At 43.4% G+C, this 21,842-nt stretch overlaps 1 protein-coding gene and 1 long non-coding RNA gene across 6 annotated transcripts in view; one reads left to right on the forward strand and one right to left on the reverse strand.

The window, feature by feature from the left end:
* RANBP10 (RAN binding protein 10) overlaps window positions 1–21,686 on the reverse strand; it is a 68,161-nt gene extending 46,475 nt beyond the window's left edge. For 2 of the 5 annotated variants that reach the window (XM_061369111.1, XM_061369112.1), the window contains exons 1-3: window positions 21,353–21,686; window positions 20,345–20,456; window positions 6,385–6,437 (exon numbers count right to left, since the gene is read on the reverse strand). In XM_061369111.1, the coding sequence (XP_061225095.1) occupies window positions 6,385–6,437; window positions 20,345–20,456; window positions 21,353–21,557 (370 nt within the window). In that variant the 5' untranslated portion in view covers window positions 21,558–21,686. Of the gene's footprint in view, window positions 1–6,384; window positions 6,438–20,344; window positions 20,459–21,352 lie in introns of those variants that run through there. The other 3 variants (XM_061369113.1, XM_061369110.1, XM_061369114.1) reach the window with 2 other exon arrangements.
* On the forward strand, window positions 10,806–14,301 carry LOC133220774 (uncharacterized). Its single transcript, XR_009727782.1, has 3 exons — window positions 10,806–11,038; window positions 12,106–12,210; window positions 14,121–14,301. It is a non-coding gene; the product is annotated as an uncharacterized LOC133220774 (long non-coding RNA).
* Window positions 21,687–21,842: the final 156 nt, after the last annotated feature.

A 21,842-nucleotide genomic window follows, 5' to 3' on the forward strand; every position in this document is an offset into this window, starting at 1 on the left:
TGATCACTTTTGTGTCTGTCCTCTAGACCCGCTCCAACAGGTCCATGTCTTTCCTGTACTGAGGTATCCAGAGCTGGATGCAATACTCTGGAGGGTGGGGGGAGGGACAGGGAGCATGTCTCAGCAGAGCAGAGTAGAGGGGCAGAATCACCCATCTGCTTTCCTAATTTGTTAACAAGTTGCAAGAAGGATAGACTACATCATCAAAATTACATATAAACTAAAAGCAAAACTTTGATTTGCTCTGTTTCCTGGACTTGCCTGAACTATAATGTTTTATTTTACCACAGGGAGTAAGACACTGGTGTTTGTGATGGTTAGATTTCAGAAAAGGTCAACCGACATTGCCACAAATCAAGAAAACATGGCAAATAGGGATAAGGGTGCATGAAGAGCCAGGGCTGTTTCATCAGAGAGAAGAGCAAAAACAAGTGATAGAGGTCTCCATGTATATAAAGATGAAATAAATTAATTATTCTTCACCTCCACATGATCCAAGAGTAACAGACTTAAGACTACATAGGAGATTCAGCTTAGCCATCAGGAAGTTTCCAGCACAAAAAAAGTGTTGAAAGAAGTTGCCAGAAAGTTAATGGAAGACTGGTTTAGATGCACACCTCTCAGGCAGGACTGATGCATAACTGAATTAGCTTCAGATCAGAATATTTGATGAGGTCTCATCTTCTGTAATTATTATATTTACCATTGGGACTAAACCCTTCAGCACAAGTCTTTCATTTATCATTGGAGTAACAGAAAGTGACAACAGAAAGCATAAACTGATACACAGAAATTAACTTATTTAGATACATTTGAAGTAGAACGATCTCCCAGGTTCTGTGAAAGATTACAGGGAGAAAAAAAACCAAACCAAACCAAACCAAACCAAAACCCAGACAAAACTAGAAGGAAGGCTAGAAGGAACATCTGGAGGTCTCCTGCCAAATTTCCTACTCCTTACAGTGTTAACTTAAGAATTAGATGAGGTTGCCTAGAGCCTTGTCCAATCGAGATTTTCAAATCTCTGACGATACAGCCTCCATAGTAACTCACCCCCAGCCCTGATAAGGAATAGCATCTTATTTCCAATCAGAATTTTATTTGTTGCAACTAGTGTCCATTGCCTCTCTTCCCTGTACTGTGCACCTCTGAGAAGAGTCAGGGTCCATGTTCTCTACAAACTCCTTTAGATAATAAAAGGCTGTTACTAGATCCCTTTTCTGCCTCTTCTTCTCCAGGGTGAACAAGTTCAGTTCCTTTAGTTTCTCACTGGTTCCTACAATACAACATCTATACAGCCCCCCTTCTCTGGTCATCACTGGGAAGGAGCACACCTGCCTGAAAAACCCTCATGAATGCCCTTACTGGAGAAACCAGTGGCTTTTTCCTCTGAAAGGAAGGAACAAGAAGACAGAGTCCTCAATAGGCTTGCTTCCCTCCTGCACCTCCTCTGATAACATACAAGGTAAGCTGAGAAGAAATAAAGTCCTATCTACAAATGTCAAAAGAAACCTATGAGAAAGAGGGGAATGCAAAGCAAAGGAAGGGATCTGCAAGCAAAGCTAAAAGGGAAAGCCCATTCATCGTGCTGGTGACTTACAGAAGAGGATGGATGGCTTTCAGAGTGGAGGGGAGTACAGGGAAATCTTAATTCCCGGTGCTCGTTTTTATTTTATCTACATGTCTACAGGAACAGATCACTCACAAGGACCCTTTGCTGAACAGAGACACAGGACAACTGGACAAACTGTTTCTGATTTGCCTGACCTCACTCAAGGCATTACAGTCCCTGAAGCCAAACCCCAACACAGAGCAGGTCTCTGTACAACAACTTTTGCTGGTTATTTTGCACTCCAAGTCTATAAAAATTCATTGATCTTGAAAGGTTGCTCTTTTGATACAGAGTTTGAAGCAGGCAGAGAGTAACTAACCCAAGCAGTACCCTTTCACTTGAAAAGGTGAAAAAATAATCAAAGTTTCATAAAACAAAAGGATGGTGAGTGCACTCCCCTTGTGTAATGTTGCACAGCAGGGTAAGTCATTTATTAACCAGAGGGTGTTTAAAGTCTGTAAAAGAGATTGGTCAGATCCTATCTATGCTGTTTCTTAAACTGAAGCAGGGTATGCCTAAGGGTATGGTTTCACAACATTACAGGCTGAACTAAGACCTTGATGCTAGAGGAGCATCCTTCCTTTCCTCTCTGCCTGGCTGTATGTTCCTCTTGGTTACCCTCAAAGACCTGTAACAAAAGAAAAGTTCTCTCCCAACAGCAGGAAGAACTTGAACCGATGAAAGGGAGAACTGCCTCCAGTGTGCGCTTCTCATCCATAATAAAGACAGGAACACATCTGTTCCATTTTATGAAACTTTAGTGAAATCACCGTTTTCAGCTGAGCTCAGAAAAACTTAGTGGATTGAGGGTTAAATAATCATCACCATTGTCATCATCACCATCATAAAAGGACGTTTCAGATGTTACATTCAGGATGGTAACAGTAGGTAAAACAAAGGTAACAGTGTTGCTCCATACCTTCTCAAGAAACCAGCCTGCCAAAACCCCAACACAGCAGAACAGCAGAAAAACAGCAAAGGCCTGGGAAAGGAGGTTACAAGTGCTAGAGCCTGGAGCTTGCGCAAAGGAAGAAGAGGGACTGTGCAGCTGTAGGTGGCAGGAGGAATGGTCAGGTTTTGATGACAGTAAGTGATATATCAGTTCAGCTGTAACATGTAATTTCATCCTCCAATGCAAAAAAAAAAACACCTGCTGGGCACACATGAAAAGTAAGTTGGAGCAAGAAGTGAGCAGACATTTTATTAAAAGCCATCAGCTTGAAGCAAACTGTTTATTGGTAAGTGTTGTAGCTGTCTTTTAAAAATGTGAACATATGCCAAGACATGTCAGGGTCACAAAAGTTGGCACTTCAATACAACCCCGCAATAATTTCAGACCAGGCAATTGACTTCCAAAGCACAGCCCACCAAAACCTTGAATGGAAGAGGGACGGGGCATTCTAGTTTCAAAAGCAGTCCTGCTCACAGCACAGTTGCTCCAGCCACACTTCCAGTCTTCAGAGAAACCTCAGCACTATCCCTACTGGCGCTGAGCTGGGCTGAAGCCAAAATAAACTTGGCATAAAGTACAAATGCCCTGACCTGGAACGATATGGACAAAGCATTTGTTCTCAGGGGCAGGGGGAGGGAAGCTAGAGGTAGAACCCAGCAGCAAGATCATTCTTTGAATTAGGGCTGATAGGGTGCAGAGGATCCCTACTGAAAGTGAGAACAAGAAAGGGACCAGCTTTGGCTCCCATACCAGGCTTTGGGCTCCTAAACCACTGCTTGTGGTAGGTTACATACTGCCCTGTCAGAACACCGAGCCAAAGTTGGTCTGTTAAAGCACAAGTGACTTAGAAAGGATCTAAGGAGACAACCCTGGCAGGGTTTCAGGTCACAAAAAATTAAAATTACACTTTGACAGGAAGCCAAGTCAAGACTCCAAAGTCTGTCACTTCTTTATGAGCTCTTGCTCTGTACTGTGAAGGACCTGATAACAGTTAAGGCTGACTCTTACTTTAGTTGCTTGAGCAATATAACAGAATAAACCAAACTCATTCTCCAAAAGCCAGGAATATAATTACTGAGCTGTAATACAGAGTTACACAGTTCATTTTACACAGATGATGGGAGATTGCCCTAACTATGCTCACTGAATCACTCTTGGCAGCGTAATCCACATGCAACCAAACAAACAACAGGTTCATAGGATCAAATTTGTACAGTTCATTGCTAAACAAGCACTAAGTCTCAAGTTCACTTTATGTTTTACTTAACACAGAGAACAGTTTCACGTTTGCCACCTACACTCTAGAAATAACACTATACATGCACTTTTGATTCAAACTGGCCACAAAATACTGCTCATGTAGCTCTTGAGTTTTAAAGCCATTTATCAGAAGTGGTTTGGCTCATTTTTAGTCTATAGATAAGGAAAAATAAGTTGGCTGCTCAATTTCAGGACAGCACACTGATGACATTCAGTACATACACTATCTCAGGTTAATATTCAGTAGTGTTTCATATATGTACATATGTGTATGTTATAATCCCAGGAGAATCCTAGTTAATCATAATCCTAGGATAACCATAAGCAGTCTACTGGCCAAGTTTACAACACAAACCCACCCATCTTTCCACTGCACAAGCCAGAAAGACATTTCTTGAACAGATCATGCTACGTCAATGGCCAAGTAACTCCTCTACCATACAGCCAAGCACTACAATCCTGGGAAGAGACTCGTCCTTCATCTCCTACATGCACAACCTGTTTGGGTCAGGAGGTCTGGCAGGAGAGGAGTGCAGAGAAGTCTGAAAACAGACTTCTATACCTTCTGTACACCAGATTATCCTGATCTAGACATTCCCTACCTTTCTCCAACCAAGTAGTACTTGAGAAAACTGGCAGTGTCCTGCCTTCCTCCTTTCTTTCTAGTTCCAAGCGCATACAGACCCATGACCTGAATTCTCCCTCCAATGTGCATATGCTGCAGTTTTCATACCAATTATTAACAAATATAGTCTACAGTAAGATGTACTTTAAAACACGGGTGTCACTGAAAGCATTCTCCCCAAAACCTGAGCTACCACATAAGTGTAGAATAATTAAGAATAAAAAAGGGACATCCATAAGTCACTTAGTCCAACCCTTACTAAAAGGAGGTCTAATCGGATCAGGTTAGTCAAGGCCACGTGCACCTGAGTCCTAAATACCACCAAAGACAGAAGTTCCACAAGCTCCAAAATTGCTGGAGAGAAACAGATGCAAGGAAGACGCAACAGGACCCAGGATTTGCCTCTGACAGTGGCCAAAAGACAACTCTTGAGGTCAATCAAATGTAACCAAAGCTGTACCTGGGAAAGAACAGTCTGCCTGCAACTGGTAACTGTGGCTGCAGTTTATCAATGGCCCCCATACTGCACTGACACTAACAATGCTTCTTGCTTCACTGGTGAAATCTCAGTTGAACTAATTAACTAATCCAATTGGGCTACAATTTCAAATTTCTTCTCTATCAATGCAAAAGGTCCCAAATGCTCCCTTATGCATTCCAAGTTCCCCATGCTTCTCTTCAGCGATGAGACAAGGCAGCTGCTCCAATGCAAAGTTCAGCAGCAGATTTACAATTAAAAGAATGGGCACCAGCAATTTGGCTATTTTCTGAAATCCCCAAGGACCCTGGCTGGCTTAGCCTCCTTTTCATTTTCTTGCTGACACTCCACCTGCAGTCTTAGCAGAACTTCAGGGACACAGCTATAGAAATATACATTCAGAAATCTATCACAGAGCTACAGAATCGTGTATTTTGCCAAGAGAATAGTCAGCGGTTTTGCTCCAATGCTGCAACGTTTTCAATTATAAGGAAAAAAAAAACAAAACCATGTTCTACTCTCTCAATATGCAAGTTATAAGCAAAGATGAAAGCAAAATCCTCACTGGGACGTAAATTCACAAGGGTCTTAATGCAAACCCTATGGAAGCTCTTCCTTTTGCTAGGACATTCACAAAACATTCTCCTTTGGAGATACCAAGATGCGTAACAAGGTATTTCAGGTGTAAAACGACTCCATCAGCAGTATATCACACCCAAAATTAAAGAATATGACCACTGGGACCAGCTGTCATTCATGCTGGTACTTGAAGAATATTTACCTTCTACCAAACACAGACCACTTCTAGTTTCCAACCCAGCTGAAAGAATTCCTGCTGCAGAAGTCACTATCTTGATCCTAATCTAAAAATTGCAAATTTACTTAATAAATTGGATACTGTTAAGAGAAAGATTACCAATTCTTTATTTTCAAAAAGAAGCTACTTAACCAACTTGGTGGATAACCTATAAACATTTCAAACAAGGGAAGCAAAAATATTAACTGAAAATAGGCCTCTGTCACATTCTTCTGTTTTTTTTCAGTGGGAAGAGGGAAAGAGAAGAGGAAAGGCAATGACAGGCCAATTTTCCCGTCATTTTCAGGTTCCTTCATGTAAATTTGTCAAGTGGGATGCACACACAAAACGTCAAATTATTCTGATAGGTCACAGAGAAAAGCTTGCTTGTCTGCAAGCTCATTACTTTACCCATTACTAATTAGTTTAATATTAATTTCCATTATCTGCTAAAATCATCATGGCTACATTAACGATACTAGTAACTCAGATTAGGGTAGCGCTCAACAATTCAAAACTTCCAGACCCAAGATACTCATAGTGATGACATTTTTAATAGAAACACATTCACTAACACACATATATATAAATTAAAATCTTTACTTTCAAATGAACACTGAGCACAGACTGTAACCCAAAACAAACCTTAACAGTGACTTACCAGGAAGCCTGTTCAAGTTGACCCCTTGAGCAGACAGTCCTATTCCCATGTACCTTCAAAAAAACAAAGCATCAGTCAAGCACAGAATTGCCAAGCCACCTGATCTCCCACAGCAGAAACAGTAGTAAAAAAACCCCAACACACAATCATTTAAGGTAAGAATCACTTTTCCATTACGTTGTCACTCTTTTATTGAATCCAAGATAAAATGTCAGTCTGCTTTAGTGACTGACAGCTTTCCAGTATACAACTACATCTATTCTTTAGCTCTTCATGTGCAGGAAGAAGACTGGAAAGCAATCAGCAACTAAACTTCTGGAGGTTTGGAGGTTTGTTGTTGAGGTGGGTTTTTTTCATATATCATTAAAAAAAAAATTATATAGGTCGTTAACAGAGTAAAAAATACATAGTATATGGGGACAAATGTCTATCAAGCCTAAGGTATTCCCTAAGGAACAGATGGCAAAGGATGCACAGGACAGAGCAAACAGCTGTACTTTCCAAGAACATTCTTTCACTGTGCAACATGCATTTTACGCATTTCTAAAGTGTCCTTTCTGTACTTCACGCCCCAATAGATTTCCTCCATTAATCTGATCGCTTTCTGAACCTTTGCAAGCTCTTTGAGAAGACAACAACCTGCAGCTCCACCACTTAGTTACTGTCCAAGCTAGTTTTGCTTCACACTTGTATTTTAAGAATTAGAAGAGAGGGGAAGAGTGTTTCTCTGTTTACTCAAGCATTTGACAGTCCTCATTCATAACCCACTCCCCAGTGGTCTCAAGTTCAACTACTCACAGTCTACTTAGTTGTTCCTCTTATGGACGCTCCTCTATACATCTTAATACTCTTGCTACACTTTCAGTTCTGTATTCTCTTCAAGAAGCCATGGGAAACCAGAACAGCAAGCCACCAGAACAGCAAGCCACAAAGGTTCATCTTCCTCATTGCAATATTTATGCACATACCCATTTTGTTTGTTCTATTTCTGTTAATTTGTATGGTCTGTAAATCTTTTAACCCCCTGGAACCACAGAAACAGCTTCCCTGCTCACTTGGTTTTTAACAAGTTTCCGTATTTTCAGGTTGCTGTTGTGCTCTTGCTCATCTAAATGTATGAATCCAACAGGTTGCAGCCAGCATCCCCCTGTTTTTTCACAGTAGCAGTTTTCTTCTTGTGGCCTCCTCGACCACCTGCTCCACAAAACATTATTCATGACAAAAAATTTACTTCAGAATTTGACCCAAAGTTGATTTCTTCAAGCTATGTGGGTTAAGTCTCCTGCAGCAACTGCTCCCTGCCCTTCAATTCTCCAACTCAATCATTGTCAATACCCCAATCTAACAGCATGGAAAAGGTAATAACTGATTTTTTTGTTTACACAGAAATGTTAATCCTTAGAGATACAAAAGCTTATCAGATCTTTATCTACAATCTCTTTAATAAATGGAACTACATCATCACAAACACGGCCAATTTAGTCTTTCTTGTGCACTTCACATCCTTGTAGCATGAACTTCCAGATTTTAATCATGCAAACCCCAGGTTTTCAGGGCTTTAAATTAAGTCAGTCCCTTCTTTAGAAAACATGCCCTATTTCAGAAGAGCCCCAGTTTCCGTAAGATCCTCCCCACACCAATTCCTCAGTAAAAATACCCAAAGTTCTCCTCACCTCTCTGGTACTGCGCTAATATCAGTACTGTGTAACTGGAAACAGCTACAGCAGATACTCTGGTTTTCAGCTTCCTACATAATAGTCAAAGTTTTACATACAGAACCACAGGAAGTGTGGCTGCCCCATTCATGGCAGTGTTCAAGGCCAGGTTGGACGGGGCTTGAAGCAACCTGGTCTAGTGGAAGGTGTCCCTGCCTGTGGCAGGGGGTAGGAACTGTATGAGGTTTAAGGACCCTTCCAACCCAAACCATTCTAGGATTCTCTGATAACCTTTGCTGCTCTTCTCTATGGCTTCAGCTCCAAAGGCATCACAACTATCACTTCACACTCAGCAGCTGGCACAATACTTGGATACCTCAGGAGAGTTGGGTGCTTATGTCTACCAGCCCACTTAGGATGCCATTTGTTGTCCCTGGATTCAGAAACCCAGTTATCTATACATCTGATAACTGAACTGCCAGTCATTGTATGGTCCACCATTTCCTTTTAGCTGGCCCTTGGCCTCAGAGGGCTGTCTTCAGAGTGACATGACACATGATCATAGAATCATAAAATAGTTAGAGTTGGAAAGGACCTTAAGATCATCAAGTTCCAACCCAACCTACCATAAGCAGGGACACCTCACGCTAAACCATGTCACCCAAGGCCTCGCCCAACCTGGCCTTGAACACTGCCAGGGATGGAGCATTCACAACTTCCCTGGGCAACCTATTCCCGTGCCTCACCACCCTAACAGTAAAGAACTTCTTCCTTATATCCAATCTAAACTTCCCCTGTTTAAGTTTTAACCCATTACCCCTTGTCCTATCACTACAGTCCCTAATGAAGAGTCCATCCCCAGCATCTCTGTAGGCTCGCTTCAGATACTGGAAGGCTGCTATGAGGTCTCCATGCAGCCTTCTCTTCTCCAGGCTGAACAGTCCCAACTTTCTCAGCCTATCTTCATACAGGAGGTGCTCCAGTCCCCTGATCATTCTTGTGGCACTCCTCTAGACTTGTTCCAACAGTTCCATGTCCTTTTTATGCTAAGGACACCAGAACTGCACACAATACTCCGGGTGAGGTCCCACGAGAGCAGAGTAGAGGGCAGGATCACCTCCTCCTTCCACCTGCTGCTCACGCTCCCTTTGATGCAGCCCAGGATACGGTTGCTTTCTGGGCTGCAAGCGCTCACTGAAGCCGGCTCATGTTCATTTTCTCATCGATCAAGACCCCCAAGTCCTTCTCCACAGGGCTACTCTGAATCTCATCTCTGCCCAACCTGTAGCTGTGATCATGATATGGAGAATGTATTCCTGGACCCATAACTTCACACAGCTCAGCATTTTCCTGCCACAAGATGAGGGCCCTGAGAGCTCAAAGTTTCTTGGGATGAACACTGACAAACAGGGCTCTGCCAGTGTAATGGCCAGCTACATGCAAGAAAGGTCACCCGAGGTCCTTCATCTCTCACCATGCATAAAATAGGTAACTACACAAGGAGGATAAATTTTTTCAGCAACTCTTCGTTCAATTTTCAGCAGCTCATTTGGAAGTGAGGTTTGTTCATCACCAGCACAAGCAAAACAGAACTTACACCTATTCTGTTGGGTGTCACCAGGATAATCAAAGAATTCGTGTCAGTAATGCTTTATGCTGTTCCCAGGCTGAATACATCATTTGTCACTGGCACGGTTCATGTGACCTTTGTTGAATACCAGCTGACTTAAGAGAACAAAGTCAGCTGTTACGAGCGAAAGATCTGAAGTTTGAAAACTAACCTGATGGAACACCTCAGTTTCAGGTACAGCTGGTTTCAGCCACAGTATTTTGCAGGGTTTGGGGTCATGTCAGATGTAATAGTGCTTGGGGTGGCAGGTGGAAAAGTTGGTTATTATTCTAGATCCCAGTGGTAATTTTAGGCTGGTGAGGCTTGTATTATGCTTTTTCTTTCTTAAATGGTGCTCAAGTCAAGTCTTCGTCTCTGATCTGTATCTTTTTTTTAGTATTCCTACATATATTCCTAATCTACATCATCAGTGTTTTTCCCTTCCTGAAGTTAACTCAGAAAAAGGATGATCTGACCCTTCCTACAGCTGACAGATACCAGTTGAACATGATCCTAAAAGTGGAAGGGAGATGGGAATCTAATACCTTGGTCCAGCAAAAACAGATTTTTATTCTTCCTCTGTAGTTTTGTCAGTATGTACTCATAAACAGACTGAAAAGTGTTATGTTACCACATTGCTGCCTCCTCGTTTTGTTCCGTTCACTCACCTCCTCTTCCATTTTCTTTGGCTTTTAGAGCTTCTCTCCCTTTCTAAGGGCTGCTGAGCAGCATGTCCTCCATCCCTCAGGACACTTGTAGTTGTTTTAAATTGAGTTTTTAAGAATTTTATTTTCTTGCCTTTACTTCCTTCTTTTCACCCTTGCATTATTTCTTTATTGACCTCTGCTTGAGGAACTGGGATTCTTTCTGTAAGTGCTATTTCTGAAGCACCATTACAGAACAGCACAGCATCCACGAGTAAAACCAGAACTGCTTCCACTTCAGACATCCATTATACTCCATTATGTAGTAGTTCCAAAATATTTATTGTTAGGAGTCAGAGATAGTTGGAATCCAGTATTTTATGTATCACAGGTATATTTATTTTTTTTCTTTAAACAGATGCAACTTGTTTTTTCACTCCCTTAAAAGAACATGCCCCTTCCCCTATCATAACTGCAACAATGTGGTTTCAGGTGGTAAGTTGATAAGGGTTATCTTTTCTCACCACTCTTTAAACCTGGCATGAAGTCAGGGCCCACCTCAGACAAGAGTGGTAGTTCAGAGCTTTGCACAAGAGACTGTGGAAGTGTCTGAAATGCCACCAGTGTTATGGGGTGTATTATTAGTCTCTAACTCCATAATTCAGTATGATTATTTTAGACTTGGCTGTGGGTGTTGAAGGAGTGGGATGCATGATAGCTGGGAGGACAGGATTCCTACCAGATAGGTGTGGTTATTAGAAAAAAATGCAGGATGCAGTAAGCCTTTGAATCACAGGCCCACTTCTGGAGGAAAGGAATGTCCCCTGGTTAACTCGTGGCTCAGCAGGGCTGCTTGGTCGTGCCTGAGCTGCGTAATAAAATTCTAACCCCAGGAATTTCTACCACATGTTAGTAATGTTCCTACTTCACTGACTAAGTAGGGTACAAGTGCTTTGTTCGAAGTCATGACCTACTAACTTATTTAACATCTATGTTTTTAAGTTGGGGCCTTGGTGTATCTTGGCATACACAGTTGTCTTTCTTTACAGCATGTTTTACCCTGGCACAGTGTTACTGGAGCAGCAAAGAAGAGTTCTAGGATTGTGACTATTAGGCAACCAAAGTGTATTTTTCACCTCCATCTCTCCACCTTTCAGATGGTGTGAATTTTGTCTGCCTTCCAGGTAAAGGCACTTGGAAGAGGAGTGGCATAAAATGTTTCACCATTTTGACTTGGTACCTTTCAGCAGGTTATGAAATAAAGGGGAACTGTAATCTCTTTGTTTTCATAGCAGAGCCTTTTTAAATGTGCTCTGCTGCTTGTCAAAACTAGCATTTGAGATAAGCACTCTTTTTATGTTTCTTGGAGAAAGTCTTGTAGGTTTTTGGGTAAAGAAATACCTCCTTTGTTTAAAGGATAGTGCTTTGGTCCAGCTAGGACCACGGACTAATTGCTTGCTCCCTCCTTCTGCACCACATTTATTTTGCATATAGCGATGCTTCCCAAGGGCTGAGTTTTCCAGGTGTTTCAGGGGAAATGTTTGTTGCTTCTGGGATTCTTAAAACTGGAGAATGAAAAGTACAGGTATACTTGGAGTTCTTTTGCTGAGCTGTTCTACCCAACAGATTCTTCACTCCTACTCTTGAAAAGGCAAACAGATGAAGCACTGGAATTCCAACATTAGCTACTTGCTGTCAAAGGGCAGGTTTGTTCTGAAGATTTTCTGCTGGATTCATGAGGATTTTTGTGGGTTGCTCACAAAAGTAGCTTTAGACTAGCCAAAAAACTTTTCTTACACTGACTTTTTGGCAGGCTTTCTGGGCATCAAGACTGTTCTGAAGAAACAACTTTTGACTTGAAGAACTGCTTCTCACCTGGGTGGATTTCCCTTTGGGGATAAACTAAATGCAGAGGTCAGTATTCCTCTCCTTGTATGACAGCTCATAACAGCCTCTTTGAGACATCCCTGTGTTTCAATTTAGGTTAGTCAAATATTGCCACTCCTGTGAAATAATTTTACTTCTAACTTTTTGGGTAATTTCTGCCCAGTGACAATATATAATGGTTCCTGTCTGAGTCAGTGTATCTGAGACCTTTTATATTTGTAAGAGTTAATTAAAATTTCAAAGAACAGTCACCATTTTGGCTCTTTCCATCTCTTTTCCAAGGAAAGCCTTATATTGGCAGAATCAAAAAAAAAATACATATTTTTTTCCAAAGATGTAACTTAAATTTGTGTATTCTATATCTCTGCAATGCAGAATCCACCTCACAAGTTCTTTTAGGAGTCAGAGGTGATGCTGTCCTGTTTAAAGGTCACTGGGCTGAAGCATTAAGCATGCTGATTTTTACTGCTGAATAACCTGGAACTGGGGGAGAGAACCAAAAAGCTCTATCTCTTTGAACTTAATCTTCATAGAATCATAGAACGGTTTGGGTGGAAGGGACCTTAAAGCTCATCCAGTTCCAAACCCCCGCCACGGGCAGGGACACCTTCCACTAGATCACGCTGCTCCAAGCCCCATGCAACCTGGCCTTGAACATTGCCTAGGGATGAGGCAGCCACAGCTTCTATGGACAACCTGTGCAAGGGCCTCACCACCCTCACAGAGGAGAACTTCTGCCTAAGATCTCATCTCGGTCTCCCCTCTGTCAGGTTAAAGCCATTCCCCATTGTCCTGTCCCTACAGGTCCCTGTCCAAAGCCCCTCTCCAGGTTTCTTGTAGCCCCTTTAGGCATTGGGGCCTGCTGAAAGGTCTCCCAGGAGGCTTCTCCAGGCTGAACCAGCCCAGCTCTCTCAGCCTGTCTCCAGAGCAGAGCTGCTCCAGCCCTCGCAGCATCTCTGTAGCCTCCTCTGGACTCGCTCCAACAGCTCCACATCCCTCTTGTGTTGGGGGCCCCACTTACAATGCAGATAGTGCACAGCTAACACAATTCAGCTTTACAGCAACAGTGGCAGAGCTGACGAGAAGCAAGCTTCACAATAGATCACAACCATTTAGGTTGGAAAAAGCCTTTAAGATTACAAATTCTTTAGCAATTCATCACTCCAGACTTCCATAAGTGAAGGAAAAAAGTTTCCCTTCTAAAAAAGTTATGCCACTTGTACAATTTCATTATTAAACAGAGAATTTCTTAGATCCATAAGGCTAGAATATTTAAATAATTAGTTCCCATTATTTTATGATTTATTAACTGTAACCATATTCTGAAGAACTGAATCATGTTTTTACACATATTCTAAAGATGCTCAATTGACCTTGATATAGTTGACTTCTGCCATTTTACCACCCTTTCTATAACAGATATTCAGAAAAAGCAAGAGGACAGAAAACAAAATAAAAACCAAAACCACATATTTCTCAAATTTTTCTTCTTTACTCTGCAAATCTCACAACTCTAACTGAAAAAAAAAAAACCAAACAACCCAAAACATTAAAAAAAAGAAAAAAAAAAAGCCCACAAAAAAAAAAAAAAACCAGAAAAATTAAAAAGAAAAAGGTTATTATCACAGCCTGAAAACTAGATTTCAGACTTCAGACATACCTAAATGCACACATCAAAAGTAAGGAAGTCACACATCACTATCACTACTTCCATTTTGTTTCCTAATTTCATAAATTCTTTTAATGAGAAGTTGGTATTCTACCTTTACAGTGCATGGGCCGATGATACTGCCACAAAGCCCCGAGGTTCACTTCCCAGTTCACTGATTAAAAAAATAAGGTGATAAAAAAAATGTTATCAACCTCAAATCAGATATTCCAGTCTCACAACCTGCTTCACACTGAAAAAGCTGCTCTCAGTATTACTCCCTTTTGCAGGAGTTAGCAGAACAGCGACAGAAAATAACTCCTCACATGAGGTGTCATCAATTGACATGAAAACTCCAAAAAAAATGCGTGTCTCTCCACCTCAGAGCACCACAGCTCATCAATAGGTAGTTGAGCAAGCAGGACTTGCTCGGGCAAGATTGTTTGCAAATTGGAACAAGGTGAAAACTGCTTATTGGCTACCTGTGGGATTTATGTGCTTGTCTAAGTGAATGTCTATGAACAACATAAATTCAAGTAAGCAGACACATCTCCAAACAGAGCAACCCCCTTTTTGCAGTGGTTCTGGACTCTTGGAAACCAGAATGGGAAAAAAAATGAAAAGGGGAATGTAATCAATTATTTACAAGCTTGTCAGATACCAATTAGGTATCACACAGCATGTGCAAGCACTGGAAATCCTCAGTTCCCACAGAATATCCCTTAGCCTTCCCTTCAGCTACATCCAGACACACCTGACATTACAGGATGGCCACAGCACAGATGAGGGCACACAGACAACCATGCCATTAAAGCAGAGTGCTTCGCAAACAGGCCTTCTATCAGTATCTGGAAACCATCAAAGCACATGAGTGAAAGGCTTTTCAAAGAGCAACCACACTCACCATACACTGAAGAGAAGCAGAAAGTTGGCAAGGAGAAACACGCAGGAGAGAGAAGGGCAGATTAACTGTTACTTATGTAAAGACTGCTAAACAACCAATACCTCTGACCTTCATTTTTCTCTTCAGAGAGAAACAAAGCTATTTTTAAGTTTGGGATACAGTGCACTTCTGTATTAAACCTAAAAGAAGATTTAAAATAAACTATGGTATGGACAAAGCCAGATTAGCTCTCTGACCACTCATCTCAAAGTACTCTTTCCTCCCTCTCCTAGAAGAATGCCCATCACCTAAGGGAGCACTGACCAGTGTCTGTGGGCAACAGGCTGCACATCCCAGAGCAACTGTGAAACAGTACTGAAGAAGGATACCAACTCACCTTGTTGCCCATGTCTTCCCAACCTCCCCCTTCTGCCCTTCTGGGTCTCCTCTTCCCCACAGAAAGCACTGTTAGAATCAGGAATCTGTACACACTCAGGGTTGGCCAGCGGGATGATCCCCCCAGTCACACTCCATCACAAACCACCACATGGCTGAGGGAGGTAAAACAGATCAAGAAACAAAAACGGTGGCCAGGAACAAGCACTGCCACTCATGAGACAATTCACGTCTCAGCATGAAGAAGACAATAAAGACGAATTGCACTCCAGAGTCACAACAGCTTGTAAGTTGTAGGTTGACTGCACTACCCTGATGAGTCTTACACTGCTCCTGTTTACCAAGCAGAGATTGCCTCACAGGAAAACAGAAGCTGAGAGATGCGCTGACAAATCAAGTGACCACAAACACATACTGGAGAGAGGACAAGTTCAGTGCTTAAAATACAGTTAAGGCTGAACTTATAAATACCACGATTTACACAAGCATGAGTTATTTGTGGCAGCTTACGAACAAGTCATGTACCTTTCTGTGAGTGCTCACCCTAGGAATGCTGGAACCAAGCCACCCACAGAACCAGGGAGAGGTCTGGACTAGACCTCCAGGCCCAGAGAAGTCTGGAACTAGAGGCTTTCCAACCTTCAACCTCATGAAGTTGAAGGGGCCAAGAGCAGGGTTCCGCATGTGGGTCGGTATCAATACAGGCTGAAGGATGGAGGGATTTAGAGTAGCCCTGAGGAGAAGGACTTGCGGTACTGGTAGATGAAAGATTGGACATGAGTGGGCATGTGACCACATGTGTGGTCAAGGGAAGTGATTCTTCCCCTCTACTCTGCTCTAGTGAGACCCCACCTGGAGTACTGTGTCCAGCTCTGGAGTCCTCAGTACAAGAAAGACATGGACCTGTTGGAGAGGTTCCAGAGAAAGGCCACAAAATGATCGCATGGATGGAGCACCTCTGCTACTAGGAACGGCTGAGTTGGGGTTGTTTAGCCTGTGGAAGAGAAGACTCTGGGGAAACCTTATTGTAGCCTTCCAGTTCTTAAAATGAGCCTATAAAAGAGATGGAGAGAGATTTTTTTTTAACATGGCCTGTTGTGATAAGGGGTGAGCATTTAAAACTAAAAGAGGGAGGGATTTAGGCTGGATGTGACGAAGAAATTCTTTACAATGAGGGTGGCAAAATCCTGGCCCAGGATGACCAGAGAGATGGTGGATGCCCCATCCCTGGAGATATTTAAGGCTAGGCTGGGCAGGGCTCTAAGCAACCTAGTCTAGTTGCAGCCTAGTCCTCCTCATTGCAGGGAGCTTTGAAGGTCCCTTCCAACCCAAACTGTTCTACGATTCTATGCTTCCTTCTTCATCCTTCTGACCAAGGCATAAGTAACTATGAAAGTTATGTCAGCCAGTCCGGGGCTTTGCCCAAGCACATTTGAAGATGGGAGATGCCACAGCTTCTCTAGGCATCCGGTTTTGGTGCTTAACCATTTTCACAGGGAAAATTCCTAATTCAGTGTTAAGACCACTGTTGTTTAATATCTTCACTGATGATCTGGATGAGGGAATTGAGTGCACCCTCAGTAAATTAGTGGACACCACCAAGATGGGTGGGAGTATTGATCTGCTGGAGGATAGGAAGGCTCTTTAGAGTGATTTGGACAACCTGGATCAATAGGCTGTGGCCAAGGGTATGAGTTTCAAAAAGGCAAAGTGCAAGGTCCTACATTTGAGCCACAACCATCAAATGCAATGCTCCAAGCTTGGGGAAGAGTGGCTGGAAAACTGCTCATGGAAAAGGACCTGAGGGGTGCTGAATGACAGGGCTGAACATGAGCCAATTTGTGCCCAGGCAGCATCCTGGCCTGTATCAGCACCAGCGTGACCAGCAGGGTTAGGGTTAGGGATGTGTTGATCTTAAAGGTCCTTTAAAACCTAAGTGATCCCAAGTTCTATGATTCTAACATCTCTTCTCAGGCTGCAAAAACCTATCATGCCAGCTTCAGGATTCTCACATCTTCAGTAAAAGCCACTGGGAGCTTCTATCCCATCTCTTACCTGCAGCCTTAGTTTCAGTTGTTTATTAACAGAATAAACTGTCAGCATTCAAACAGAGCACAGAGTGCTACACTAACAATTATTAGTACAGAAAGTGGACAGCTTTGAGCAAATTCAACCAGAACTCCTCAAAGCACACTTCCTGAAATCCACTACACCTATGAATTTTTTGAGATCCTTGTTTCAAATCCCAATCGCTCACATTTTAAACCAAAATGTGAAAAGCTGTCACAAACTCCAGCAAGAGGGACCTGAGTAACACCTCACTACTCTGCACAGCAGAAACAAAATAACAAGCTATAGAACAGAGACTTCACACCTTCTCTTCTGGAAAAGAGCTCTTCTTCCTCTCCCCTTACTAGCAGGCTTCCAGTTGAGTTCCCAGGGGCATGCTTTGCCACCTGGGCCACTTTAAAACTTCGTTTCCTCCAATCCCATCTTTAGATTTCTGGACTTTTATTCCTTTAAACTAAACATAATAAACACTGGAGAGCTTCTTAAGAAGAGATGTAATAGTGAACTGCAGCAGAGACAATACACAAAGCCTCCAACAAGCACACTTTTAACTATTAAAGATGAGCCACTTAAGAGCAGCTTCTTGAGTGGCAGACAGAAAGCAGCTACCATATCAATCAACAATTCCAAATCCCAGTGCCACAGTGGGATTAGAAATTGGAGCACACTCTACCAGCAAAAGAGAAACAAAGCACAGGAAGGGCTGAGACATCAGCCAAGCTCTCGCAGGCTCCCCACTGCCTGCCTTCAGACCACGGTTCACATTCATATTGCTGTAGTGTTAGTACACACAGTTCCCTATCTTTGAAAGTATTCTGGGAAAGTAATTGTAACTACAAAATACAGCAAAAACAACAATGGACACACAGTTCCCTATCTTTGAAAGTATTCTGGGAAAGTAATTGTAACTACAAAATACAGCAAAAACAACAATGGACTAATAATATAGTCAACTCGGATATTGGGAAACAAGTAGAAAATTCCATTATCCCTCTGTAAGACTGATCTAGAATGATTCTAGGTCAGTGACCTGTCATAATGAGGTTTCTTTGTAAAATTGTCCCTGTAAATTATTTCAATTTCAGCAATCACATAAACTAATCAACTGTAGGATTTCAAAACAGGCAAGCAGTTAATCACCAAGTCAGTGAAGTGAAACAATACAGATGGTCTTTTCCCTGCATCTGTAAAGCATTCAGCCCAGCATCCACCTCTGCATAGACAACCTAATAATCATTACAGACCCAAATGCAGCACAGTTCAAGATCCTTTTCAAGTCCCTTTACAAATAGGCCACTTCTCAATTCAACAGCAAAACATTTCAACAGTAAGAACTTATGACATTAATTCAGCTTTTAGTTAGGATGTTTGCTGCCCTTCCCTACAACCCTGTCATAGTTTAAGCCTACCCAGTAACTCAGAACCATACAGCTGCTTGTTCACTCACTGCTCTTCCCCCGCCAATTCCCCCTCTATTGGAATGGGGAGGAGAATCAAAAGAATGTAAACCCCATGGGTTGAGATATGAACAGTCCAATAACTAAAGAACAATACAAAACTACTACTACCACTACTACTAATAATAAGGGAAATAACAAGAGGAGAGAACATAAAAGTAAAAAGGGAAGAGATAAAAAAAAACCCAAAACCACAATAAGCAGCAGTGATGCACAATACAATTGCTCACCACCCCCCAACAGATACCCAGGCTGACCCAAGCAGCGATCAGTCCCTTTCGCGTGACTCTCCCAACCCCTCCTCACTGGCAGAGTGTGAGGGACTGAAAAGTCATTGATCACAGTAAACATTTCTGAGCAACAACTAAAACATTTGTTATCAGCATTGTTCCCAGACTAAAGCTAAAACAGAGCACTGCACCAGCTACTAGGAAGGAGAAAAATAACTGTTAGAGATGAACCCAGGACAGACCCTTAAAACAGCTAGAGTTCAAACATTATTCTTGAGGGACTGGATTAATTAAGTGCACTTCATATCTTCTCCTGTGGGGCTCTACCTTTCCAGGATAGTTAGCTCTGTGATGTTCATCCTTTAGCAACAAAAAATGGCAAACACATACACACCAGGCTGATACCTTTATAATGACTAAAAATTCGACCTGCAGTAATGGTAGAAACTCTGCCCTTGTCAGAAATGCCCCTTTATTGCTTTCCCAACTTCCTTAATGTTGCTTTGAAGGAACTCTATATACATCCTCATTCAGTTACATACTGGATCAAAATACTGCCCAACAGAGTGACCACAAGACTGGATGTGATCCAAAACCCCACTGCCAGCTCAGCTCCCTGAGGTGCCACCTCACAGGGGATGGCTGCTTCTAATGTTACCAAGAGGATCTGCTGCTGTGGCAGTTCTTCCACTTGATCCTGGTCAAGTAGTAGACACTGACAGGGCAAACGCGGCCCCAACAACAGCCTACAATATTAAATAGCACCACAAAAAGCAGGACTGGGGCAGGAAAAATGTTCTCAGATTTAGCATTCTGGTTCCAGCACAGTCCTCCAAGCTTCCACATTGTCATCTGTCATGCAGCTCTGTGGTGCAATCTATCCTGAGCTAAGGCCCTTTGACTTGAGGTCAAATTCAGGTCCTAGATCAGAGATGACAGAATTAGCACAGATTCCAGCTTACATTTACAATCACCCCATTTCCCTTCTTTGAATATCTTCCTTGATCATGCATATAGGGTTTATAAAAACCAGTCCTAGAAGTTCTCCTTCCAGAGCTCAAGTACTGTGATGGTACTCTTCACCCCACCAAAATCTCTCCAACAGTCCAAACTTAAGGTCAAAGTTCCTCCCTATTTCATTCAACTTTTGAAGCATAATTCCAGAAATCCAAGTGACCAGATCTAGCTAGCAAGAGGAAAAACAATACCAATTCAAACTGCACCAGAGACCCAAGGTTTCCTAAATTGTTAAAACTGCCCATATCAAACAGTACAGAAAAGCAGCTGTGTAAGTGCCTCTGCCTCCAGCACATTCTGCCATCTTTACATCTATTAGCCAAAAGAATCCAACCTCCCCGTGATACACCTGCCTGTTCCACTCTACAATCACAGGACCTCTAGCCCTTCCAGAAAGGAGGTCAGAGTGCAGCAGAACTGTTAAATACACATCACCAACCACTGAACTGGAATGAAGCACTTACCCATCTCTACCTTTACTGACGATCTTCACTTCAAAATAATAAATGCCACAAGCTGCAGGTATAGGGTGTGTAGCCCTGACTGAGGCAGCATCTTTGTGATTCTTACCATGACCTAGGAAAGAACAGAAATGTAAGTCCCGATGGGAGCTGAACCCTGCCACATTTTGGTCTGAAACACCACTACCAGAACACAGCAGGGAGCTGTTTGTACATACATCCAACAATTTGAAGCCCTCTTTTCAAAGGACTGAAATATACAACCCTGTGCTGCCACCGTGAACCATCCCCTCAGTATGAGCGCTGTATATTTTCCTTCATTTACACTGTGAAGTAACTGAGAAAGACTCACAGTAGCACTTCTCTCCCCACATACAGAATTTGAAGACCAATGTACACCAACGTAAGACAAAAATGATTACACAAGAGGGGAATGACATTAGTGTTTACTAACCAAGCAGGAAAAGGAATAATCACCTCTCTGCTGGGTGGGTAGGGAGAACAGCCTCCACTGTCGAGGAAGGAAAACACCGGTGTGATTCCCCTAGTCCTACAAGTCCGCAGGCATCCTTGTGTGTAAACTCGGGGAGCCAAAGCCCCAGCTCCGCATCGACGCCATGCGGCTCCTTGGCCAGGCTTTAGGCAGGATGACGGAGTAAACACCCGACCTGGCTACACTGAGACGCTCGGGCCCGGGCTGATGAAATGGAGAAGCGTTCTAGAAGGCAGCACACTCCCCCAGAGTAAGTGCCCTTGGCTCCCGACCGCTTCCACTGCCCGAGCCCATAGAAACACATGGCACCCCGGACCAGCAGCCCGTCCCGGGGCCGGAGCTTGGCATACCCCGCTCACCACACTACTCCCCAGCCGAGTCGCCCCTTCCCCCGGGCTACCAGACCCGCTGCGGTCCCAGCGCAGACCTGGGTGCCGGCCGAGCAAGGGCCGCGCGGGGCCGCCCTGCTCCAGGCACAGGCCGAAGACGAAACCGGCGCCGCCGCCCCAGCCCAGCACCTTTGTAGTGGACGCGCAGGTTGCCCTGCGAGAGGCCGATGTAATTGTACTTGTCCTTAGGGCTCCAGGACCGCGGCAGCGGCGTCTCCTCCTGGTTGACGGCGGGGTAAAGCCTGCGGAGGCGCCGAGTCAGTTCCTGTTCTTCGGGAGGGCACGGCAGAGCTGCATCCCCGCCGTGCGGGATGCCCGCCACCCCCTCAGCCATCTTGAATTTGCTTTGTGTCACCGGGCGGGGAGCGAAGCCCAGCTCCAACCGCCGGCCAATGAGCTGTGAAAGCAGCCACAATGGCGCCGCGCTGCCCGATGGGAAGCGGAGTCTGCTCCGCCCCCGCCTGCGCACCTCCTTTGCTCTCTGGGACTACAGCTCCCGAAAGGCTAGGCGCGTGAAACCCCGCCCCGATCTGCGCGCTTCGCGCTGGAAAACGGGCCGGAGAGCGCCTCTGGGCCTGGGACTTCTGCTCCCATCGTGCCCCGAGGAAGTGGGGTGCCG

This window comes from Neopsephotus bourkii, unplaced genomic scaffold, assembly GCF_033783945.1.
Source record: "Neopsephotus bourkii isolate Nb327-2 ecotype Australia unplaced genomic scaffold, CSIRO-AGI_Nbou_v1 NB_1474, whole genome shotgun sequence".
In the NCBI taxonomy this organism is placed as follows: Eukaryota; Metazoa; Chordata; class Aves; order Psittaciformes; family Psittacidae; genus Neopsephotus; species Neopsephotus bourkii.